The sequence below is a fragment of the Brachyistius frenatus genome, unplaced genomic scaffold, assembly GCF_029030835.1.
Source record: "Brachyistius frenatus isolate BFR_SWC_R1_liver_20210118 unplaced genomic scaffold, ASM2903083v1 Contig_44, whole genome shotgun sequence".
In the NCBI taxonomy this organism is placed as follows: domain Eukaryota; kingdom Metazoa; phylum Chordata; class Actinopteri; family Embiotocidae; genus Brachyistius; species Brachyistius frenatus.
This window is the reverse complement of record NW_027210643.1, coordinates 364,202-391,268: the sequence shown is the minus strand read 5'-3', so window position 1 is coordinate 391,268 and position 27,067 is coordinate 364,202. Positions and strand designations below refer to the sequence as shown.

Below are 27,067 nucleotides of genomic sequence, written 5' to 3'. Positions count from 1 at the left end.
TGTAATAAATGTGTATTTACTGGCATGGTGCTGCTGTCCAATGTTTTCCAGGTAGTGGTGTCTCTTTTTGCTTGATTTACTTTGTTTGGATGTAAACATTCAAAGCAAAGTCTCCGCTGAACATTTAGGAGATTTGTGATGTCACTTTAAAGCCTCTCTCCATGTTGAATTATATAAAGCCATATGGAGTGAGAGCATGTTGGTCTTTTATTACCGCTGTTGCCATCGTGTTAGGACACTTTTTATACACACACACACACACACACACACACACACACACACACACACACACACACACACACACACACACACACACACACACACACACACACACACACTACAGCTCATTCTCCACTCCTTTTCTTTCTAGAGTTAGGTGGTCCTCACTCGTTTGGACAGACAGTAAAAGACAGGTTAATGTAACAACAGTGAGTATGTAACACCCCCACCTCCCACTTTTCCTCTTACAGCACAGACGGGGGTCATATTAAGTGGCTGAGAAGCCATCGATCCCATGCCGGCACAAACAGCAGTGACAGTATTATAGGTGTGGGGGTTTTCAACGGGTGGGTGGGTGGTGGGGGGTTACTGGCTATGGATAGTTGATTCTGAGAAATGACCGGCAGACTGAGTCAAGTCTGAGGTTAAAAACAGTTAAAGAGATGATGAGGAAGGGAGGTGGACACAAACAAGAGAAACAAAAGTTTTTTTGTTTTGTTTTTTTCAATCTCTGCTTAAAAAGGGAAAAGGATAATGAAGGCAGAGGACGGAAATACACATAACTCCTCCTGTCTACACATAGTAGCATTCCTGAGATAGGGAGCAGCTGCCAGTTTGTTTCCATGCCCACAGGTGTCCGTCTCCTTGGGAATTCCCACAGGAAAAATGTGTTATGTAAAGATGCTGCCACGACTTGCACAAGAATACATAAAGAGGTGTAGGGGCATTTACAGTATGTAGCAAGTGTCCACTCTTTACACAAAAATCCGGAAGAAATGTTGCATTAAGTAATGTCAGAAAACCGATAGGTCTCCTTTCGAAGTAACAGATATATAGGTGGTGTGATCAAAAAGCTCCAAGACTGAAGGGAATGCAGCAGAGTAATGTGCATGGAGCAGGGGGAAGCCATAATTTCCCTGAGTAAGTATTCTAATTTTATGTCATTTGATCAAAAGTAGCACCTGTGTTATACACGGTTTTATGGCAACTATAGTGTGAGTGCATTTGCGATTTTACCTTCCTAACCACAGGAAGTGGGAAGTCAAGATGTATGTGTTGCTCTGTTTATTTATGTACAGTATGTATTGATGTTTCCTATATTTATCAGGAATGTAAATATTTGTAAAATATTGTTGATATCTTTGAGTTGGTGGATTAATGTAAATATGTATTGTACATATTAATTGTTGATATATATTTATCTATTGATGGTATGTCCCGGCTGATTAGGGTAATCAGGTGCATATGAGGAGTTCGGTTTGTTTGTGTAGGGGGACTAGTAGGTGACGGCGAACCTGTGTTGTGGTGGGGTTTTTTTTTAATGTATAATGAAGCTTCACCCGAAACTCCTTCTGGACTCCGGATCTGCTCATTTGCCTCCACGGCCCCTTGGGCTTGTTAACAGTGATAAAAGTTACACCATTGGTCGGCCACATGCCACATGACTGACAGATGAAGTCACTGTTAGGCTGAATGACGCAACTTCCTGTGTCTGTTTCAAATTAAAAGCTATCTAGCATTTCATATGCTGTCCAGTCATATGCTCATCCTTTGACTCCTGTTTATTCATTATTTTTAAAGGACAATAACTGGCAGAAGAGGGCATAAATTCACGAACCATACTTTTTCAGATTAATGACGCAACTATTTAACATTGAGTCATTTTGAAAGCTACATGAAAACCATACTCAATAAATTCTAATTGTGATATACCATAAACATAAACTACATTAGAAATACCCAAAAAGAACCAGGATCCCCTGCCCCCTCTCACCTTTATGTGTGCGTCCAGTCAGCGATAACGGAGAGCTTGAAGAAATCATGGGTCCCTGTATAAGCACAGCCGGTGCAGGGCCCAGTGTAGTGGTTGCAGGGACAGATTGTATGGCTGTAGGAGGGGGTCCACAGACATTATCCATCTCTCTCGTCCCCGGTGTGAGCAGCACCAGGCCCTGAGCTTGGCAGTCCGTGTGGTTTCGGCACTTCAGCGCTCTCGACTGCACATCTGAAAAAGTCCCCTTGGTGCACGGCTTACAGAGCACGTCCTCCGTCTCGCTGCCCCGTTTTTTCACCCTAGTCCCCGGAGGGCACAGCGAGTAGGGCTTGCACCCCGTATCGCCGGCCCCCGACAGGAAGCTGTCGGGCGGGCACGTGCAGACGCGGTCCCGGGTGGCCGAGCAGGGCGCTTTCTCGAGAAAGCCCGCAGCACACGGAGCTCGGCAGCGGTGGCATTGCTGCACCCCGTTCTCGCCACGTGTGAAGGAGCCTTGCGGACAGGGGCTGCACTCCCTCACGGCTGTCGGAGAGCAGTGGATGGAGACGTAAGTGCCCGCCGGGCACTTGTCGCAGTCCAGCTGGATGCCCGAGTGTGGGTCGGTGTGCTGATAGTGGCGGGGGGAGAGGACGGGCTGGTCGTCCGGGCTGGTCGTGGTCAGAATCCGAGCTGAGATGTCAGCCACCACTGTACATAAGAGCTGAGAGGAGAAGAGAAGGCAGCAGTCAAGAAATATATATCGAAAGAAAATCAATAGTTTGAAAGATATTCTAGTCAGGATTGTTATTCAGCGAGACTGAACGATACTCCCAAAAGGCTTACCACGTTCATTTCAGCTAAGTGAAATGATTGTAGCAAAATCAATGTGGTATTTGGCCTCTTAGCGCAGGGTTCAGTGATTAGGTTCATGGGGTAGTTTGGTCAGCATTGTTCACTTGGATGGTCAATTTAAATTCGCAATAGCCATGAAAATCGGCTGTATAAAACTGGCAGTTGAAGGACTGAGAGTCCAAGCAGCCCATGCTGTCTCGTGTTGCGTGATCTCTGTTCTGTGGTGCAGCGATGTCCCAAGAACTAGTATGTCAGTTTAAAGTTGATTCCATAATTCTCAAAACATGAAAGGGATAGAAATGTAAATTTTGACCAAAAGATTGCTGCTACAGGAACAGTCAAAAGAGACCCGTCCTTATGTAAAGGACATGATTATCTACAGATTTAATAACAAACTGACCAGGACCAGTCGACAGTCTTGATCAGTGCTGCCAGACAGACATTTGGACAGCTGCCCAAGATAACCGACAGAAAAAAAACAAAAGCTCTCTTTTCCATAGTCACTGAAACTCCTGTTCTTTCTGGTTTTCCCAAAACTAATTTAAAATTTTGGGTTTGTAAACAGATCATGTTACAAATTAGGACCCAAAAACTAAATCAAGAAATCATCCAATTTAATACTCGTTTCCTAAGTGAATAAGACTTATTCACCTTCAGGCAAATCTCTGTCAGTCATCAGTTTCAGATTTGTCATTGCACGATGAGGTATGAAACATCCCTGGACAGTCAGGCATACAGCGAAGGCACTGTGCGTGTCAGATTACATGGATTCTAGAAAGTCCAGTTTTCAATACCACTCGTGTTACCATTTAGGCTCCCAGTTTATGAAACGATGACGCTGACACAGCATGATACCAAACTCTTTGAGAATCCCATTAAATCTTTCACTGACTCACGCCCGTGACTCATCCTGTCCCTCTTAAGTGGGGCGTCAAAACGGCATGCACTCACTTCATAAGCACAGCTGAGATCTGAACTCACACACACGACGTGGGCTTTCCCCGTTTTCTTTTTTTTTTACTGAGGCCTCTCACCTCTGCTGGGAAGCTAACAGCTCACCGGGTTTAGGGAAATAACCCACACATGTCTAGGTTTACACACACACACACTGAGTGATGTCAGAGCAAGTAAATCATGCAATGCTGAAAGCACTTTCCAAGTTCCTTCTTTAAAACTAGTTTACAGTGTTGTTGCTCCTGTTGACTACTTTAAAGCCACCATGCATACAATGTTTTTTTTGCGAGTCTGTTGACATGATCTTTTGTTGGAAGAAAAAATTCAAACTTATCTCGCAAGACCATCCATCCATTATCTATACCCGCTTTATCCTGAACAGGGTCACGGGGGGGCTGGAACCTATCCCAGCTCACTTTGGGCAAAGGCAGAGTTACACCCTGGACAGGTCGCCAGTCTATCACAGGGCCCTTTTACATATATAGGAAGGTCCATTACATGCAAGCCCTTGCTAAATTACTTCACACAATGTTTAAGTTTATCACCTCCAGTGTATTTTATGGTAAACTGAGTTTTAAATCTGGTGTCTGGTGAGACATTCCTGCACTGGTCGGATGAATGTATACTGAGCATGCTCCATGGGCAGAGCATGTGCACCGGAGACTTCTGCTGGCCGAGCCAGCTAACTTAAGGTTTGGCTTTATGCCTATTTAAATGGGGATAAAATAATTCAATAGTTCAGCTGTTTCAGACTTTACAAATGATTCCGAATGCTATCGGACCGCATGGATTCAATTTTGATCGTGAAACGAGTCATTTCACGGGCGTTGTGACGCCTTTCATTTCATTTAACTTTCCATGCACAATTTATCCGCGGTTTTAAAGGGGCAACAGTAGCAAAATGTCCTCTTTCCAATATCCATACTACCATACTATTTGGTATTCAAGAAAGAGATTTAGTATGTCCCAATACATAATATGTTAAAAGTAGTAAGCCAGAAGTACCAGGATGTCCTACTACATCTGGTCCTATTTTGCAGTATGCAAACCAGCATGCTGTTCTGACCCACAATCCTCTGCACGGCGAAAGGTATGTGTAGCAAGGTTGGTGCTACCGGGGTCTCTCCTGGACACAGATGACACGCTCAGTCATACGTTCGGGTGTGAAATGCCTTTATTTGCCCGGTCCATACACCACGGTCTATGTGCAAGCGCTTCCCATCTTCCTCCTTCTCCCTGCTCCCCTTCATAGGGGAGAGCTCATCAGTCCACCTCCAGCTCAGCTGTGCTCATCAGTTTGTATTTGGCTCAGCTGTGCTCATTACCCCTTCCCGGCACCATTCCCTGAACCACTCCTCCCACTCTCCACCCCCTGCAGCTGAGCTAACCACACCCCACCACCACAGTATGTCACATCAACTGAGCCGCCAAGAGAGTTGGTGGCGCTAATGCTTCACCAGCAAAAAGGAGGAAGAAGAAGAAAAAGAAGAGGAGGCATTAAAAGTAACTCGTTCCAAATTGCATCCTTTTTCTTTTTACTTTAAATGTCGCAGTACATACTTTTTAAGGGTAGCTTAAGTAAGTACTAAAAGTAAAAAGACATAATGTGTGATTCAGAAGGCAGGGATAGTAGGGTATGCCGGTACCTGTGATGTAACAGTGCCAAAAGTATTTTTTTCTAATTACTCCCACTGGCAAAAGGTGGAGACAAAAATTCCACGCTGCTGGGTTAACAGAGGGATGCTGTGTAGAAGCATGTGTTGCAACAGATGATGCATTTAAAACGTTTTGGTGAGGATGTTTGAGTTAATAGCTTTAATACATTCAAATGTATGTTTTGCTGTTATTTCGGGGGAAATGATGGAACACTGTACCCGACAGTATCAGTGTCACTACAGTAGTGAAGCAGTTTATTTCACCACAACCAGTTGGTGGTTGCAAAGGAGATATTGAGGTATAAATTATTTTAAAAAAATAGACATATGATTTTCTAATTCTACTCAAATCAGCTCCACCTTTATAGATTTCCTCTTGTGGTCTTATTGCATTTCCCCTTTGTGTGCAGCTAATTCCAGAAAACAGTCCAACCCAGGAGACGCTCCGATAGGAATGAAAAATGACAATTGCTCATCTTCCCCCTGTGTAATGTGTCACAGTGAAAGACACCAGAGTATTTATTCACCATCTCTCCATGAGTGTGAAAATAAATGTCTGCAGCATTCATCGATTTCAGCAACCCTTTTACCAGTACGTCATGCTACATCACCCTCTATGCACCACTGTATGTGTATATAGTGAGCCTTCCAAACCGACACTCTGTTTACTGAATATTAAGGAAAACCTCAGATTGAAGACTGACGATTAACAGTTTCAGGTTAATTAAAGAGGAGATATACAGAGACAAAGAGAGCAGTGAAGAAAATCCCGCCCGCCACCCTGTTGTGATGATATAATTGGAGTCTACACTGTGTTTTTACTGTGATTATACAGCACCAATGTGATCACGGATCGTTTCTCTGTATATTTTACTTGGGAACCACATGTGGCTCGCGTGAAAAGTATGCGTCAGGTTAACACTCACAGGTACGGGGAGAACATACAAACTTCATACAGAAAGGCCAAAGCAAAAAAAAACATCAAACCTAGAACCTACTGGTGAAGTTAAATGTCCCATATTCACAGATTATTCAACCATCCAACCTCATGAACAGATTATGAGACAAAGGGCCTCCAGGCAGAGACACGTCAAAGGCTCCCCAACTCTACTATACAGACACAAGACACCCAAACTGAAAGCAGGAGTGGTATTTGTAGTAATTACAAGTGTTTTTGAAGTCATCTTGGATCTGTCTTTGGCAGTTTTATGTCTCTATATAATCTTTTCGTGTCTCTTTGTGGTAATTTTGCATCACTTTGTAGTTGTTTCACAAATTTTGGGTGGGTGCAGTCACTTTAATCCAAATTTAAGATCTTGTCAGAGGCTCTGGCCCACAGGCCGCTCTCACCATTTAGGTCCTGTACCGGGTGAACCTGTTCAGTACACTATCCTGAATCCCACTTAACATCTCTTCCCGATATCAATCTGGGTCCAATTTAAGAGTCAGCCATTGCAAAACGTTTGACTGTGATCTTCAAAACTAAAGTAGAAAACAGTGTGGCTGTAACTTCATGACAGATTGGCTGCTATGAAATAAAGAGCGGGGAGGAGAAGCACTAATATAGTCGGGATATGAGGACGCACGGCGACACACGCCAAGAGACGAAGATCTACACAGACAAGGATGGAGACCGAACAAACGAAATGTGCTTGCGCGTGGAAAAATAAATGTGTGTTCAAGTGTCGTTCCCTGCAAAGTGTGTGTACTCAAACAAATGTGAGCCGGGATTAACAGTCCGTGTCCGTGTGTGCATGTGTGTGCATGTGTGTCCGTGTGTGCGTGTGTGTGCAGAAGAAACAGAGCTGTTGGGTTTGAAGTGATGCACTGAAGGGAGAATTTAGCTGATGAAGCATGTGGATGTCTGTCAACCGTGAGCGCGGATCGAAATCTCCCACCAAACTAAAAGTTTGGAGTCACGCTGGCAGCAGCGCATCGAGGTTCAGAAAGCCGAGAGGCCCACACATTCAACGACACACGTAGTCGAATGATTGGGAGGGTTTATAAAAACAAACTTGTAAGGATAAAGCTGTCCATTCTTCCGCCACTCCATTTGCCCTTTCACCGGCTCCACCCATTCGCTCCTTTGTGTCGGTTTTCCCAGAACCTCATCCATAAACATCAGAAGCGCGTTGCGGACAGGCTGCTCATAACTCGGGTTGCGTCAATACTATCAATGCATTCATTCACGACAATGTTCAAAGTGAAAATGCTGGTAGGAAGCACGCGCAGCAGTAAATGGGAACATTCTGCTTGTTACCGAACTCAATGGATGGTCCCCCCCGTGGCTCCCTCTGCTTGTTAGCAGAATTTTATTATTGAAACAGCATGCCCTGAACATTACCATAACGGAAGTGTATCACTCCGCGCTGGTATTATACAAGAACTTTCTGATGTAGGAAAAGCTGTTTTCATGCCGGTGCCCACGGGTGCTGATGTTGTTTTGTTGGAAGAAGTAGGCTTATTAAAAAATACCAGACATCTCCTTTTGGGTAAAAAAAAAACAAAAAAAAACACCCATGATGGATCTTTCTCAGGTCTGCTTGTATTGCTTTAACCTCAAGCCTTAAGTTTCCTTTCTGTTCCCAGAGGCAGAACTAAACATGGAGAAGCAGCATTTGTGTTTTATGCTCCATATATCGGGAACCAAGTCCCAGAACCCTGCAGGTCTGCTGTGACCCTCAGCTCCTTTAAATCAAGACTGAAGACATTTCTGTTTGCTGCGTTTCACTGGGAACGAAGATTTGAGGATGTCTTAAACTGCACTGCAACTTTGATTCTATTTTTAGTGTGCTTAATGCCTTAATGACTGTTTTTAATGTTTTAAATCACTTTTTTTAATGGTTTAATCACTGTTCTTAATTGTTTTTAAATGTCCTTTTGCCTAATGTTTTGTTGGTTTTAATGGTTTAATGTGAAACACTTTGAATTGCCTTGTTGTTGAAACGCACTATACAAATAAACTTGCCTTGCCTTAAGCATTGTAGGCCAACTCAACTGAAATAGAAGCTGGGTCTCAACTCGCATGCTTTCATTAGTACACTTCCTTCTGTGGTGCATTCATTTTGGCTGGGTAATGTCATCTCAAACTGAAACACTGCTGTCCTGCACTGAGCGTAACATTTGAATGCATCACCCACCAACATATTTGGCAGGTTTGCTTGTTTTTTTACCTTGAAATTGTGACAGACATCCTTGCCGTCACTGTGGGTTCTCTCTGCCGAACGCACAACAGTCCACCAAAGTATGGTTTTCCAATGAGCTTATTTCACACAACCAATAACATAGATCACTCGGGCGCCAGGGCGCAGCCAGCCTCCTTTCCATGTCCAAAGGATTGACCCCTGGTGTCCTGTTGCTTGGGTTTTTAAAGGAAGAGAGGGACAATCACTGATTGACTTAAGCTGGAGCTAATTAAACCCCTTCCAGGCACCTTTCCCTGAACCACTCCCCCAATCAGTCCCTCCTGCAGCTGAACCAAACCACGCCCCACCACCACAAGATGAACATCATTTCATGTCCTCTGTTTCACGTGGACAATAAACATACTGATAGCTTCTATCCAACAGCAGTACAGTGGGACTTAGTGAAAAGTAAACACTATTGTGTTTAACTTGTGTGCTGTGTTCCATATGATGTATACTTGTGTACAAACACTCACTACTTTAAGTGCATCAGTGCGTTCACACCTCTAAGTACAGAAACATGCAGCGCTCTGCCAGTACCAGGATGACCGTCCAAAAAAAGAAGTGTGAGACTCTGGAAACATTCCACACTTAAACAGTCACCATCTTGGCAGGAAGGGGCGGGGTCACCGTTGCAAAATTCTTTTCGAATTGTCTGCGAAATCTGCAGGTGTTGAACAATGATATTTAAGAGCAGATATTTTGGCAGGTGATGTGTTTCCTGTAAGTGCACAACAACTTGATTTGAGACAACACCGACCTGTTCACATTCACTTACTTAACAAATAAGTATTTGTTAGTGTAGTGAGGAAAGCGTGTCATTTGGAACATTGGTTCGGTGCAGTGTGGCATTCCACATGTTCCACATCCATGTGACAGCTGCAGCTTCCTCTGGCACCACAGTTTGAAAACAGGCAGGAGCTCCTCCTTTTCCCACTTCGTAAGCCAAATATGGTGACCCTGGGGCCAGAAAGTCTCCATTGTTTCGCACTCAATTAAACCAGTATGAGTAAAGCAACACTGCCCGCATACTCAGAAGTGCACTGCATGTTTCCATACTAGACAGCGTGAACGCGCTCAACATAGCAAGGTAAGTACGCAAATGTGCGACTACCCAAACTAATAGAAGAACAAAATACGCTTTGTTGTGCAACACCAGCTAAAACTGCAATTATCCCAAAAATATTTGAACTCCCTCAAAGTTGATCATTTCATTTCGACGAGACTGACAACGTTTCTCCTTCCGAAAAGAATACAAACTTTACTGCAAATATTCAGTGTTACACTTACAGGTTGAATGAACACATTTAAATCAACAGTTTAACTTTAAATTTGAGGCGGGAGATCACAATACAATATTGTTGTGATTTGCGATACGCTGAGTATTGTGTTAACATATTTTGTGATATTTTGCTATTTCTTACCTCTTTTTCAACTGCAGATTGAGTGTCCAAAAGGAAAACATGTCATAAATGTTAGATACCCCTGACAAATTTTTATGTATTTGTTTATCTATACAATAAAATAATCGACACTTGGCAGATTTGTAATGATACAATACAGGCATACAAATTATCATGACCCTATCAGTTTCCCCCCCACCCCTCCACTAAAAAAACACCAAGCAAGCAAATTATTTGCACAATTTTGCTCTGTATTTGACATCCCAAAGCATATTTTCAATACCTTTTTCTCTTGCAGTGAAAGTTCAACAATGATTGACAAGATATAATGTTCATGGCTGACACAACTAACATCCAACTGTGTTAACACTCATGGCTACTCATAGATCGTCACTAATAGCTCCACCGGTGGGTACAGTAGCCTACAATGTAACTTCTAATCTAACACTTACACTAAGAAGAGGTGTTCAAGAGCTCTTTAATGAAGCAGGCAATAGTTCACACTTTCATCCAATCCATCGGGAGAATGTTGGGTGGCAGACGTGCTCTATTTTCAAGACTAACTAAACGTGTCCTTGCTTTTCATGCATTTTCTGCTATTGCATGTTGTTTTAACATTTCCTTAATATCAATATTTTATTGTAGTTTTTTTTGTAAAGTTTGTTCGAACCATGTTGTGGTGATTTTGCACTATAATTCAAATTGGATTAAAATGAATTGAACTGTTAGTCTTCAGTTCAATGATCTGCATTTTAACTCTATAAATTAAATAACTTGTAGTGATAAAGCCAGTCTGATGACAAACTGATGTTACCAGGTTACCTTCAATTTACCAGGAGACCCACCCTGCACCACTATACACACACATATGTCTTTAATTATTAATCAGTGCTTTGTCCGTATTGAAGTCACACCCATTTACTCTTATTTTCACAATGTCTTTGTATGCATTTATGATTTATGAGTGAGTGTCAGTGACTGAAAATGAAGAAAAAACACTGTTTCACTGAGCTGATATTATTCTGTTTGTTCCTCTGTGGCTGGTGATGAAGCTGTTGGTGAGCAGACGGATCCTCAGACGACAAAGCTCTGTCTGCAGCAACGCTTTTAAGCCAATGAAGATAATTACTGCGACGGTTGCTATTCGGCATGCCCGAGACGCAGCGCAGTAAACTAAATGGCAGCAAAATACATGCTCATATTGGCCTATGTGTGTGTGTGTCTTTTCTGCGGTCAACAATCGCTTTAAGCAGCCCTCACTCGCTTTTAGATACAAACCAGATGGGTTACATTTCCTGTTTGCCATTAAGAAAAAAATATGCCAACAAAGACACAGAAAACCAGAAGTTGAAACAAAGTGCAGTTCTAGCTATTTGTCAGTGCACACTCAAACACACACACACACACACACACACACACACACACACACACACACACACACACACACACACACACACACACACACACACACACACACACACACACACACACACACACACACACACACACACACACACACAGCACAGACACTGTCTGGAGCTTCTGCACAGCCATCCTCTGCAGTTCAGCAACCCATGAATCAGTTTCCGTCTCGGTCTGCCAGTCCTCCTCTTATTATGCCAACTTTGTCTCTGTCTTCCTGCACTGCCCATAAACTACATTATGTGCCAGCCAATCAGAGAGCCAGATAACAAAGTGATGGGAAAAGAGCTGGGCTAGTGTCAGCCCTGTTCTCTTGCAGCTCCTCATGCACTGCAGTCCTTTTCACTGCTGACTTTATGGTTGGTCTTCACTGTGCACCAACCAGTAGGAACTGGTGCAGCAACAAAGATAGAAACCCTTACTCACCCCTCCTCTCCCTCCCTCTCCCTCCCCCGTCTGACACAAACGGTTGCATTTGTTGGAACGCACAACCAAAACGTTGCTGTTTACCAAAGTGGCAACTAGTCGTGACAGTACCCGTTGCTTTGTGAACTGACGGTCTGAAGCCTCGAATTCTGTATTTTGGCTGCCGCCATCTTGCTACTTTGGAACCAGAAGTGATCATATTTGGACGAGCTGGGGATTCAGTTAGTGGTAAATCTGACTCAATCTGATTGAGAACCCAAAGGCACTACACCTGCCCACCAATAGCGGAAACCTGACTGCACCACAAGCCTGTCAATCAAACAGGCACGCCCCCAAAAATGCAGCATTTTCAAGCCTGATATCTAATTACTGACTGAACCTTCAGATGGACCGCCAGAAAACGAATTAGAAGGAAAGACTTTAGTGAATTACACCATAATGACTTCCAAAAAAAAAGTGTTGACTTTGTATTTCAAGAGAGAAGTTGAGTCAATGGAGCCATTTTGGAGCCAGCCTCTAGTGGCCCTCCGTGGTATTACGCTTAAAGCTACTTCTGCACTGGCTTCACTTCTTAAACCCGGAAGCAACGTCCACTTTTACGGGTCTGGCCTCACTTCACTGTGGATATTTACCAGTGGTTGCATCCTAATGGGCGTAGTCTTTGGTTTCATTTTGAAACTATTGGAACGGCCTTTAACCAATCAGCTTTGACCACCATACTGTATTATGTCTGCTGAAACTCAATTACCAGCGTCATTGTTGGGACTACGTCAACGTCCATTGAATGATCCACGCTTTCGAGTGGCTGAGCAAACCTTAGATACACTGTACGGCTAATCTGACAAGACAATCTAAATTCAAAGAATATAAAAAAATCTACCTACAAATGATCTACTGTTATAAAATAATCTTAAAACACATATAACATTTAATATACTGTACATGTGCAGTTATCATAGAGCATTTTGTCATGCTCTATGTTATAACTGTGTCCTTTTTTTTTTTACTAAATTAGTAAGGATCTATTTATGTATCGCTGGTGCAACCCAACCCTGAAGAATTAGATTTTGCTGCATGCTGGGCTTTAATCTGTGAGCGAAAACTGTGGAAGGGAATCGGAGCGAGTGGCCGTTCGGCTGATGCCTCTGTGCCTCGCTGCACGGAGCAAAGGACGGAACAGAGGGCGAAGGGAGGAATCGGAGGGTGGAGCCGCCGTCGCTCAGGCAGCCCTTGTTTACATCATACCGGCATCAGTGTGGCACCACTGCACCACCACTGCAGAGCAGGTTCTTGTCGAGCACGCCCAGCGCGCGCGCGCGCGCACACACACACACACACACACACACACACACACACACACACACACACACACACACACACACACACACACACACACACACACACACACACACACACACACACAACACAGACCCTCAATGAACTCCCCCCCCGACCTTGTGACTCCCAGAGCAGAACACCCTGTAATTCTACCTCCAACAGCAGCGAGTGTGGAGGCCTCCCAGTGACACGCCCAGCTCCCGATCCGTCTGCGAGCTGTCGGAGCAGAAGCGGAGCTGGCAGGTCAGACACCCTTTTTTTAGGTGACAGATGGCTGAACCCGAAGCACCTCATCTCACTTCCCCGTCGCTGTCTGCGAGCGGGAACCGATCGGGTTGTCTGAACATTCGTGGCATGTGATGAGCTAACCCCCCAGCTGGACGCGGAGCTCGTCGCGTGGGGGGTTGTTTTGAATGGCGCGGGGCTACACGGTTTCTGGATGTGTTGGTTGTGTTGCAGAGAGATTCTGTTAGGACAGTGTGTTAAAGTACCAGTGAATGAGGGAGAGCAGGTTACTTTTTTTTCTGTATTCTTTTTAATATTTTTACTGATGTCATATCTGATCAGAATCTAAAGAGGATACTGGAATGAGTAAATATTGTTTGTGTATGCTGCTGCAAACTGCTGAGTCATGGCTATTCTTTGCTCTTATTTATATTTCTCTAAATCAGGGGTCTCCAACTTTTTTTTCCTCCAACAGCTACTCGTGTTTAGTAACATTTATTCATATAGCTGAGCTCCACCCAAACCAGCTGAATAAGCATCTTTTGTGTGAACAATAACAAACTGATACAAAACCAACACATACTTAACCAGTAGCTACTGGTTGGAGGCTCCTGCTCTAAACTAACATAGTACTTGATTTTATAATGCTACACCCAGGGCTCCGAATAAAGATTCTGCTAATCGTCAACTAATCGTTGTTAGTTCGAGCCAACAGTTGAAGAGTCATCGCCCATTTATGATTTTAATTCAATTACTCAACTATGTATTTTTGGAGGCATCAAGAAATAGTTTCAGTTGCAGGGCTTACAAAGAATATTTTAAGCAATATTATGTAACACTGTGCCACATTAAAGAGAAATACAAAACTGTAATAATGAGCCGCCTGACAACGACAATTCTAACGACAAAAATAGTGATTCTGAACATGTCAAACATCCAGCAGGGAAACTGAACATTTAGTTCAACACAGTGTTTTGTATATTAGCCTGATAGCTCATGATAGAGTCTTCAATCTGTCCCAGCTTATACCTGGTGACTAGTATTTACTATCCGAACCAACCGTGCAGTTTTCAAGGGCAGTGAACTCAGTCCGTAACACTTAGGTAGCTGTTACACTGAAACTTGGCCATAACTAGACACTTTATATCTGATAACAGTAACGTTATCACCTGCTGTCTGCATACGCTTCACAGTGGCTGACGCTACATGCTGCTAATGTTCCTTCTCACACGCGAGAGTCACTCACTTCCTACACAAGTACCCACTGGACAAACGTTACCCAGGTACCTGCAAGGCCGCCTTCCTAAAGAGGAAGACTTGTTATTTATAACTTTTCTGAAAAGGCACAGTTTAAAGGTTTTTTTTTTTGTCTTCCTGCGACGCAATGAAGATTGGGTCAACTACGATTATTCTCCACTTTGTGGACTATTTGTGGGGGCGGCCCTACTTTAAACCAAACTTTTAGCTAGGAGCAAAAAGCATCTGGAGACCACTGACTGCCACACAAAGAGAAAATGACCCCACCTGGAAGTCAATATGGACAACAGACAGAAGCGCCTCTGAGTGGCTTTACATTTCCTAACGTAGACACAACCACAAGATCCGGCCTGTCGGGGAGAGCAGCTGTTTGTCTGCTAGACTTGTGACCTGAAGGCATCGTAGCGGCGGTAACACGACGTGCTGAAAAACTTCAGCACGGAGCCGCAAGTAGACGGAAGTCTCTGAGCAGTTTCACATCTCTGAATGTTTTCATTCTTTCAGAAGTTGCGCAGGTACAATCAGGCAACTGTTTAGGATGGTGTGTGTGTGTGTGTGTGTGTGTGTGTGTGTGTGTGTGTGTGTGTGTGTGTGTGTGTGTGTGTGTGTGTGTGTGTGTGTGTGTGTGTGTGTGTGCGTGTTGAAACACGTGCGTTACATAATGAGGTGTGCGGCATACATGGGTGGGATGTTTGTGGCAGAAGACATTAAGCTGTAATTACCATCTAATTAAAGTAACGCCCACCCCACACACACACACACTTACACAAACAGGCCTGGACATGCATTCACTGGCAAATAAACACTCAAAATGAACACACATGTACACTCCTACACACACTTGTTCACTTCCACCAACACACACACACACACACACACACACACACACACACACACACACACACACACACACACACACACACACACACACACACACACACACACACACACACGTTGACCCAGCACCTGTTGCTGTGTGTCCTCGTGTCGTCCTGCACCGCGGTCGCAGCTCGTTGCAGCTCGGACAAAGACACTCTGTTTGGACTCGGTCGTGCCGAAGTGATCGCTGACGATAACCGACGCCGATTGTTTGCGAACATGATGTGAGTTTACCGCTAATGACAGAGCGAGGGAGCTCGGCGGGAGGAACGGAGCTCACACTTTGTTCAAGTGAAGCTGTCGAACAGGCGTTGTCCGTGGGTTCGGGGCTGACTTTGTTTTAATAGCGCTACGGCTCATAAATACTGTTCATTTTGGACTTTCAGCATGTTCACGGAGTAATACAGTGATTATAAAATAATAATTACACCTCTGCCGGGGTCAGCGTGTGACAGGTGGCTCATTTGAACTGCAGCAGGTGGAGCAGATGGAGCAGATGGTACTCTGGCAGGGTTACTTTGGGTTTGTCATGTCGCTGTGCACTGAATGTGTCTTCTTCCTGAACCTGTTGCCTTCTTGTGCTTTGAAGTGTATGAAAGAGTTTTTTTAAGCCTGCTTCAAAGCACCTGCTGAAAGGCTTGCTTGTGTTAGTATGTTCCTTTTTTGCACAGCAGACATTTTGTCCAGCCATGGTGGGGAAAAGTATTACTACAAATAATTAGCTCCAACACAGCTGCAACAATAAATGAATTAGTCGATTACTGATTATTGGCAAATGTTTTCAAAGTTAATTGTTTTGAATCATTTTTTGTGCAAATTCTCTGATTTCACGTGATTTCACGTGATTTCAGTTCTGCTCCCTTTCGTACAGCATGATAGTTACCTGAATATATTTTGGTTGTGGGCTGGGTGGTCAGGAGAAAACAAGGTATTGTAGGCTGCATCTTGGACTTTAGGAAACACTGCTCTACATTTTTTAACTATTTTCTGACATTTCAATGTCTAAACAGCTGCTCGATTAATGGAGAAATGGAGAATGGAGAATAATAATAATGATGGAGAGTAATCCATACTGAGAATATGTTTTAATTGCAGACCTAGAACCCTGCTGTCATTAAATGTATCATCTACACTTGAGCTTTTCCTTCTGGGACTTGTCTAATGCTGCATTCAAATTGAACTTGTGAGCTCATGGTTACAACATGGGAAGCCATATGCACTGTATGCTTGCCGTTCAAGCGGGTAAGTCATAAAAACAACGTTGCCAGGCAACGTGGACGGCGTCTATAAACCACAAAAGCTAACATTTTAGCAAACTTACAGGGGGGTAATGCAGGAAATACAAAGGCAAGTAAAAGAGGAGGCCGCTGAGAAGATCAACATTTTCCTCAGACGTAGGCTATTATCTAAATTATGAGGACAAACTCTGTAAGATAAATTTACAATATATTAGGGCCTCTTCCATTTCCATAAACGTCAGCAAACACGTCACAACTCCTGAACTCAGGGCTTATAGAACATTTTTTGTTCCGATTTCGTGAATAGCACAAGAGGGCGGCGTCCATGTGGACTCTTCCTGTGTACACGGGGAACAGGACCCCATTTGTAACGCAGTTTAAGCATCTGCTGTGAAAAAAGGCTTGTCGAGGCCAAAAACTGAGACCCAGAACACATATTTCCCTCATTAACACAAGTCAGGCCAAATTTAAGATCAAAACCAGGACATGACGCTGCATTTCTTCGCTTTATAACTATCCATGAGTGACCATGAGCTCATCAGGCAATACATTGACTACACATGTATCTTCTTGCATCACATGACGTGACACAGACAACAAAGCACGGTCAAACAGCAAATCCAAAAGCTTTAAGCGATGACCAAAATGTGGCTGCCGTGGCTCGGATGGCCCGCTAGTCATAAGGTTGGTGGTTCAATCCCCCACGTCCTCCTATCCACATGCCAAAGTATCCTTGGCCAAGACACTGAACCACAAGTTGCTCCCAACGGCAGACGGGAACCCTGCATTGCAGCTAGGCCGCCATTGGTGTGTGATGTGGGCGAATGGGAGGCGAACTATAAACAGCTTTGAGACTGCTAAGCTGATAAAGCGCCATTCAGGTGCAGAGAATTTACCATTTAAACCTGACACAAATGTAACGACTTTTATATATAAAAACTAATCCCAACAGGATTGGTCCCTCAGGTATGTGACAAGGGAAACCCTGGCAGTCTGAATCTTGTTTTGTTTAAGACAGTTCCAAAAGAAAAACCCTTAGCGAGGACGTTGGCTACTCATTTCACTCACGCTTTGTCTTCCAGCATATGAAAATAACACTCTGCATGGACACTTTAACAAGGTTAAAAACTTGATGTGTTGATATAGTCTAAAACCAGACAGGATACAGCTGCACGTTTGTTGGTGGGTATTGTTTCCCACGTGGTGAATAATTGGGGGCTGCACGTGGACCATCCACACAGATCAGATCCTCATGGACATAATTAGATGACAAATTAATCTCACACAGACAATTGCATTGAATTGCCACCATGAGGACATGGAAACTACATTTTTCTTTAGTGCTCACAAGAGGCTCCAAAACCTTGAACATCAGCTGCAGTAAAAACAATGACAATAGATGTTATCACTTCATTATCTGAATTGTCTACATTGTTATTGACAACTCGTAGAGCAGATTTGCAATCTAAATTAAGGTATTTCTTATTCTGATTTCAAGGCTTGTAAGTAGTTTGTAAAAAATGAATGTTCAGCTTTAAATATAACTTGTTTTAATCAAAAGCTACTTACACACTCACCATACAGAGGAAAGCAACAATTTCTTTGAAATTACACCATTATCTTGTCGTCATGATAAAATATACCAAACTCAAACCTCTAAGTTCCATTAAAAAAAAGTCATTAAAAATACGTTTGATGTCTGCATGGAGACGATAGACACTAGTCAACATCGCCTCAGCTCAGCTGCAGCCTTCTGGTTAGGAGACAAAGGCAAAGCCTCAACACAAATAGCCTTTTTTTTTTTTTTACAGAAAAGCCATTCAAATATTTCAGTTGTTTTTTTTTTTTGTATCTTTGTTTACTTGTTTTTTGTTTTGTCAGAATCTGCAGAATCCCACCATGCCTTTGTTGTTACAAAGAGTCAACAGATAAAACTCCACTGAGGGGCATTTCAGTTGTTTGGGGGTAAACAATAGACAGCAGAGTGCCCCTTCTTTCTCCATCCCTCCACTGGAGACTCTGTTGTTCACCCACAAATTAATAAATGACACACTCCTGAGCTGTCAAAAGGTGGACTTAGGAAGAAGAAGAAGAAAAAAATCACCTTTTTAGAATTTATTCATCCATCCAACTTGTAATTTACAACTAATTTTGATACTTGAAGTTGAGTCAGGGACAAAAAAAAACAGGCACTGGCCCTTTAAATGGAGAACCTGCTGCAGGAATCCTCAGAATAAAGAATAAAACACAAACAGGGAGGTGAATGACAATGTGACGGACTCACCACTGCGGACACACACACGGTAGGCATCGTCCTGATTCAGAAAACACAGATGAGGGCCGAGCAAACGTCCTTGTGCAAGTTGTCTGCTTGAGAAACACTTCTCATCTCTAGATGTTCCTCCTCATCATCATCATCATCATCCTCCTCCTCGGTGTGCCGGAGGAGAGAAGCTTAAGTAGGGCTCTGGAGCAGCGACTGTCTCAACTGCAGTGTTTTATAGTCTGTGTCTCCAGGTGGACCGGTTTCAGGTAGTACCGGATGAGGGCTTGGTTCAGAAAGAAAGCGGTGGTAATTCCCATTGCGATGATGGATGAGGGCCACACTGGGACCGCCGCCTCGCCCCGTCCTGGCTTGTCAGTGTGCAGTGCGGCTCTGCGTTTCGCTCTGCGGACCCTCCACACAGTCGCTGCTGCGGTGACGTAGCCCCGGAGAGGCGGGAGTTAGCGCTGCGTCTCAGTCAATCGCAGCTCCGCTAGCGTCACACACGTGCGTTGAACCCCCTTTGCTTCTGGAGAGAGAAGAGGGAAACGGCCTTTCTCTGGAGACATTTTTGGAGGCTGCTACCAACAATGTTATGTCCTTGGCGTGCTGCGAGCCTGCAAGATAACACTTACAGTCTCATGTTATATTCTCCGCTGTTGAATACAGAACATTCCAGGTCTTGTTTTCACAGTCGCACTAGTCTCAGCCTGCTTCTTATATTACAGACCTTGTTGGGTTTTTTTTGCTTACAGGCTAAAAACCCGCACGGTTGTTTAAGAACACTCACAGCAGTCAAAGGCTGCTCTGTCCATTTGGATGAAAAATATTTTGTCCAATTAATGACAGAAAATACTTAACTTGTTTCCAAAAGTTGTTCCTAATAAATTAAAGATGCTGCCCACCAGCCACCCGGATAGAAAACAGAGTAGGGGCTGCAAAGTTGTTATTGTTAGGCTTTTTAACCTATTTTTTTTTCTCATTATAATAAGCATATTGTACCTGGACACTCACATTCAAATGATGCACTTTAACTGCTGCTGTAAATAAGCAGACTCAGAGACAGAAAATAACATTTTTCTATTCATTTAGCCAAAGCGCATATATATTCTGTGGGAGTGTAAACCCAAAATATTTATATGATGAAACAAGTTCCAGTTTGACTCAGAAACAAAGACATCGAAGAGAAAGAAACGGAAGCAGGGGAAGTAAACATCTGAAGAAAGAAAAAAAAAAAACTAGGCTTCTGCTGTTTTGTTGCGCAACACTGTTTCTTGGTGTTGTGATATGACAACTGTCACCCTAGGGTTCGTTCGTTCCCCGGAGTTGGTAAATATTAACAGTGTTACTCTGCTTTGTCAAAGATGTTTATTATTCAGTAACTTTGTGGATGGGTATTTTTTTCCCCAACACTGGTGACCACCCCCCTTCCCGCCACACCCCCACACACACACACACACACACACACACACACACACACACACACACACACACACACACACACACACACACACACACACACACACACACACATTTAAGTCAGCTTTCTGTGTCTTCTGTGCTAAAGGCTCATGGCTCAAAAGGCCTGAGTCATCAGGTTGCTTTCCATTTTGCGAGACTGTGACAGCATTGGCACATTCTTTATGTGTGTTTTGCTGTTTTTAGAAAGCGCTTAGTAATGGAGCTCAGCATGTAAATAATAATTCAGCCTTTTTTGATCCCGTGCTCTAAATTTCAGGTTTACAGATGCCCTGCAAAGCTGCGTCTGCAGCGGAAAAGAGGTCATTGTTATCCCTTGGTATCGTTTTTATGTGCACAGACACGGCGAGCTGCTCCCTGACCATCTGTGATGTCATCTGATGTACTGTAGTTATTTTCACAGTGAAAACAATAAAGATAACACATGGTTGGGGTTTTTGTGTTGATTTTTTTTATTATTATTTGATTTCTGCCTGCACCACCACATTTCTTTGTGAAACAAAAGGGAGGCAGAGTCAAAACATCCCTGATTGCCCTCAAATGTTTTAAGGGGACAACACTGCAGAGCAGACATGTAAATATTTTCATGCTACCAGCATTTGTTAAATTCAGATTTTACCCTTTTACCCTAAACTTGCATCAGTTGACTGATTGGTTTCTTTGGTGCAGCACAACAACCTGAAACACAACACTGAAGGATGGTCACGACATAAAGTTGATATAGCTAATGTGTTCCCTGCCTATTTAACAAAGAGAGCTGCCACATGCTGTTCTTTTGGAGTCATGTTTGACAAAAGCAAGGCCAATATTTACTCTTCTTTTTGCTAACTTTGGAGCTGGGCAGGTTGCAAACAATTCATCAGAACTTTTCCCCTGAAAGCAGCTGTCACCTGCAGAGAGCATGGTTGATGGGCGCAGTGTGACTGAACCAAAACAGGAGCCAAAACAATGAGCTAAAAGATACTAAAACACACAATAGACGTTGGGGAACTGACGAGTCTGTGATTGTCGTTTCTGGGTTCATCACTACAAACGTAATGGAAATATTGCCATTTTGGGAAGATGAGAAAATGTCTGCCTATTAGATATGAGGTGAAAACAGATCAGAATAAATTTGTTCCAAATCCAAACCATATAAAACAACAGTTTGTGATTTGTTCAGGGGGTGACTACTCCTTGACCCGATGCAGTTACTTCCTGCAGTATGCACTGATTGACTGGCAAATTCAATGTGGCAGTGAGACACCAGGAAAACAACGTGTGGAAATCATGTTTTCGCTCTAAAGCTTGAGCGATACATTTGTTTGCATTCGGACAGAATCACTTTAACCGTGTCCCTTTGTTAATGCTAAGCTAACCTAAGCTAATCACTTCTGACACTGGCTTCGACACACAGATATGAGAGTGATGTCAATCTTCTCTCACAGTGAAACAAAATGATTCTTAAATTGTTGCACTATTTGCCCATGCACTCCTTCACAGAGCGGGAAACCCTCCCGTGTGTTGTGAAATGTTCCACCAGGTGTGTTTTGTTTTTTGTTTTTTTCTTTAGCACTGCAAGACTTTTCAAGTCACATTTTTAAATGTGTTGCTGGCATCAAATTCAAGATGAGCATATATTCTTCATAACAGTTACATTTCTTAGTTTCAACATGTATTGTCTTTGTTCTATTTTCAGTTGAATCTGGGTTTATATGATTTGCAAATCATTGCATTCGTTTTTTATCTATATTTTACAAAGTGACCCAACTTTTTGAGAAATGGGGTTGTGAGTACCCAAACGTGGTAAAAACTTAAAAATAATAAGGCTTTAAAAACGAAGGCTTTTCAGATGAGGACCAAATGTGACCCTATCTCAGGAAATCTGCTCTGAGCAGTCAACCTGTAATCCGCCTATTTAACGTCCTGCTGGCGAAATATCCAGACGCGGTGCGCGCAGTGTTTGGGTCCAACCGGGCGGGCTGTGAGTAAACAGTCTGCGTGCGCACCAGCTGCCTGCGCTCCACGCCTCAGACGTTTCTGCAAATAGCTGCAGCCGCTAAAAGAGCGGCGCGCCATCTGCCCTGCACGTGGAGCGGAAGAGAGCGGACGAGGAGAGAGGGAGAGCGGGGAAGAGATAAAGGGATGAAACCTGCCACTTTGCTTCTGATTGGGGGGAGGGGGTGGGACAAAAACCGAGTTTTAAGTGGAACAGTGACTTTGTCGGAATTAAGGGGAAATCCACCAAAAGTGGAGTCTTAACGCAATCCTTCTTAATATTTGGACGGTACGACAGAAAGAGAAAGCATGACTGAGCATGTTGCGAAGAGAAGTTGCCCGACCTACACTGCTGCTCACTCATGCTGCAGAGGTTCAGTGGGCCAAACAGGCAGAGTAGCTGTAGGGCTTCACCTATCCTCAGTCTGCAGTTACTAGGGTGAAGTTGCTTTATATAGAAATTAAGTAAAAACAACACACAAAAAAACAGGCTTATTACAAGTATAAGCTCAAATCCTCTAAGCATCCGTATGACATATACCATCAACATCCACAAAACAGCAGCCCACCGTGTACACACACACACACACACATAAACATGAAATATTGTAATCACTGCTTTCATAATTCCATTTAAAGGATAATTCTGGTTTATTACAACTCAGGTCTATTATTGACGCAGTTTAAGTGACATCTTTAAATAGAAGTTGGGCCAGGGCAAGGACCGGGAGCGTTCAGACGGTTTGTTTAAAACATACGGGTTGTAAATAAAACCCAAGGTTATTCGAACTTGAGGGAAAAAATTAAAAGGCTCAAACAATAACCCTTTGTACTTATACCTTTGAAATGGAGCTGGAGACATTTCTTTTAGTTTTACCATCAAAAAGGGTTTCGACGATCTGGCTAAATGTTGCCTGTCCTTGTTGTAGCCATATTCCACAATCTCAGCAATTACTTTTAAAAGCATAGTGTTCTCAATTTTGAGAGAAATGAAAGCCACGTTTTAGTAAATGTAAGTAAATGTTGCAAATGTCCAAGCTGCACTTTACTGAATGTGCATATACACTAAGTATCCTTCGTTCTAAGCCCCCCCTTCCAACTACACATGTATTTTGCTTATTGTTATTTCAGGGTTTTACTCTATAAGCATCTAATGAACAGGGAAGGTTTGTCTGAGTTCACCTCAAATCTCATTTCTATTTCAATCTTATTTATGTCGCGCCAAATTACTACAAAAGTCATTTCAGGGCACTGAACATAGAAAGGTGCTTACATCAAGATTTTAAAGACAGGAACGCAACAATTCAATAACTCCGACATGAGCGACAGTTGGAAAGAAAAACTCCCTTTTAACAGGAAGAAAACCTCTGATAGAACCAGACTCAGAGGTCGGAGGTCATCGGCCTTGACCGATTGAGGGTGTGGGGAGGGCGGAGAGAGAAAAGAACGGCATCCAGAGACAATGAACAAATACTCTGTCAGGCAAAAGAACAATGCAATTCAAGTCAATTCAATTGTATTAATATAGCAGCAAATCACAACACAGGTTATTTCAAGGCACTTAACACAGTAAGGTCCTTACAACAGCACAACAATCCCCACGTAACCAAGGAGGAAAAACTCCCTTTTAACAGGAAGAAACCTCCGACAGAACCAGGCTCACACCGTGCACTCGTTTCTGTACCTTCATTGTTCAGACTTATTACAGGCCTCAGGCTTCTGTTCCAAATGTGTTTACACTGAGAAAGTCTGATGGGGAAATGTTCTGCATCTCCAGCTCAAACAGTCACAGTTTCAGTACGCTGCAATAGTTAGAAGACTAATGAACGCTAGAATTCTTCCGGCAATTCAAACAAAGTAGCCGAGCAGACAGTGTTGCTAAGCTTGCATAACTTGTCTAACGCGCTCCACACATCTTTAAAGGCCTCTACATGTTCTCTATATACATATTTGTTTAATATTCCAAACATGTTAATATTTAAACTGCCTGTCGCCTGCTGCTCTCGTGTCTAGGTGGGACTTCTTTGTGTGCTGCATTGTATTTCCATTTCGGTCCATTATCTTTAGTGTGGACGAGTGTTTATTCTCTCTGTACCTGAACTCAAACTGAACCAAGAGTTTGTGTATTACGGGATTCTTTAGAGGTCCGAGTCGGAGTTATAATGGCTTTGTGGAATTGTTTCCAATTCTCGACTCACCAGATGACGAAAGTGACGCTCCTCAATGACAATATTTAGGAGTTTAAGGCTTCAGTTGCAGGTGCCACGTGGTGTCTCCCGAACTCAAACCCAAGCGTCTGATGCAGGAGGCCCGAGATGTCTGAAAGGAGACACTTCTGCTTACACTACGACCACCATAGAGAGTATGGGGACACTTCTGCTTACACTACGACCACCATAAAGAGTATTGCGGCATCGTCGTGTTCGCCATTTTGGTTTTCTGGAAAATTACAACTTAAACAAATGATGTTATGACCTTCCATCTACAGAGCGGTCCATGGCTGCAGAGTTACTTGTGAGTCAGCGAGTGGCACACAGTTCCCTCCCTGCTTAAAGAGGTTGATTGATTCAAACCCTTGTCAACATGTCGGAAAAGCTGCCACATGGAAAGCGAGTTTTAGACCTTTATTAGTTTGTGCACTTGTCAGCCACTTATTTGAATGTTAAATGTTTTGCCTTTAACTGAGAGAATGGTTGTCTTACATAAGAAGGGACGTGTGTGTTAAGGAACACCATAAGTCTATATAGATATATATACGTTGTTGAAAACAATTATCACTAAACCAGTAAAAAAAAACATTTTAAAACCCTTTAAAGAAATGAGCTATTTAGCATCTAGAAATGTACCAAAGCAACTGCAAACCTACTGCTCAAGTTGACGAGGCTTTGTTATGTGGGGGAGTTTCTGTGTTTTTTTTTATTTTTTATTACTTGCCCCCTTCCTCCACTCAGCCAGCAGACTCCACAGGAGGACACTCTCACACACTGTTTACTCATTCTTTTCTTTTGACTTAGTTAAATTTAAAAAAAATTTGTTTATCTAACTGTTTCCTCCTTCATGCTGCCTTTCACCTGAACTGTGATCCAAACATAGAGGGCTCGTCCGACAGCAATGTTAAAGTAGCAAGGTTAGCCTGACCTCTGCTGGACACAACTTATCATTGCAACTTTAATATGCCACTCGTCTACCCCTCTGTTTTTAATTACAAGTCAGGAATTCAGGATTAAAAAAAAAAAAAAAAAAAAAAAATCCCCATCATTAGAGTCTGCTAATAAACATGTTATTTTATAAGATGTCTTAAATAGCCTACTATTTAAACGGTATAAAACCCGCAGCTGTACGTAGACTTATTACAGCTGACACCATGTCTGAAGATGAGGGTTTTTTTGTGTGTAGATATTGTCAGCCTACTTTCTGATCCACAACAGGCTTGTTAAGGACGGCGGTGACCCGTTGTGTGAAAGGCAACCTCATCATCTGAGGTAAGAGCAGCATAAATATACGTTGAGCATGTACTTTTTACGTTTAATTGTCCATTACTTGTATGTAGTGTATTGAATTTTAAATCACAGCAAAGTTTTTATGATTATTATCTTTTGATAATATTATTAAACAATCTTACCATAATGAAAATGTTCATAGGTATATATGGAGGCAGAAACTGCAATAATAAATAATAAGTCAACTTGGTAAGAGCTTAAAATTAGATTTCTAGTTTAATCATTAATAGTATGTTAAAAAAAGATACATTTTCTTATGAGGAAAGTTTCTTGGGTCATTATTACGACTATATTGTCATGTATCATCTGTCCATACAGATTTTTGTAATAACTTTTTACGCAGAAAAAAAGCTAAATAGAAGCCTACTGCTAATATAAGGGTGATGGAAACAACGGTATAATGTCCTACTAATTAGAATTGTCTAATTTCCTTTCCCTTAATAACATACCAGACTTGCTTTAACAACATTTTCTGGACATTATTAGGACATTAAAGATCCATAAAATTAAGCATTACTGAATAATAAATGATTAATTGGTACGTTCACGTGGGTTAAATAAAACGTACTGTGCACAAACATCCGGCACCAAAATGCATCATTCTTATTGGTAATGTTAATTACATCCAAGAAAACAGCAAATTTTCTTAATGCTTAAATTGGAATGAATGCTTTTCACACTCCACTGATGGCTGACAGCTTTCTTAGCTGCAGGTTATCACAATGGCACAATCCTGGCACATTCCACGGAGGGCAAATCCAGACCAGGGAAGCAGGTTTAGTGCTGAGTTTGTGGATTTATCCCCTAAAAAAATCAACAGCACAACGGGGCTCAGAGGTGCCAGTATAAAACACGGTTAAATCTGCCGCTAGCTGTTAAAACGGAGTCATCATACTTGAATGTATACATTAGTTTAGACATTTAAACTAGAGGGCTGGTAGAATTGCTGAGAATCATGTAGTCTGGGGCTCATTTTAACCCTGGGTTAACAATGAGTGTGAAAAAAAAAAGGGGGATATGTTGGCCCCAAGATTAACGCAGC

At 42.7% G+C, this 27,067-nt stretch overlaps 1 protein-coding gene across 2 annotated transcripts in view; it reads right to left on the bottom strand.

Moving 5' to 3' along the window:
• The window catches only part of tnfrsf21 (tumor necrosis factor receptor superfamily, member 21), a 51,095-nt gene extending 31,620 nt beyond the window's left edge, over window positions 1–19,475 (bottom strand). For both annotated transcript variants that reach the window (XM_069703064.1, XM_069703065.1), the window contains exons 1-2: window positions 19,091–19,475; window positions 1,994–2,693 (exon numbers count right to left, since the gene is read on the bottom strand). In XM_069703064.1, coding sequence (XP_069559165.1) covers window positions 1,994–2,693; window positions 19,091–19,117 — 727 coding nt within the window. In that variant the 5' untranslated portion in view covers window positions 19,118–19,475. The remainder of the gene's footprint in view (window positions 1–1,993; window positions 2,694–19,090) is intronic.
• Between the last annotated feature and the right edge of the window lie 7,592 nt (window positions 19,476–27,067).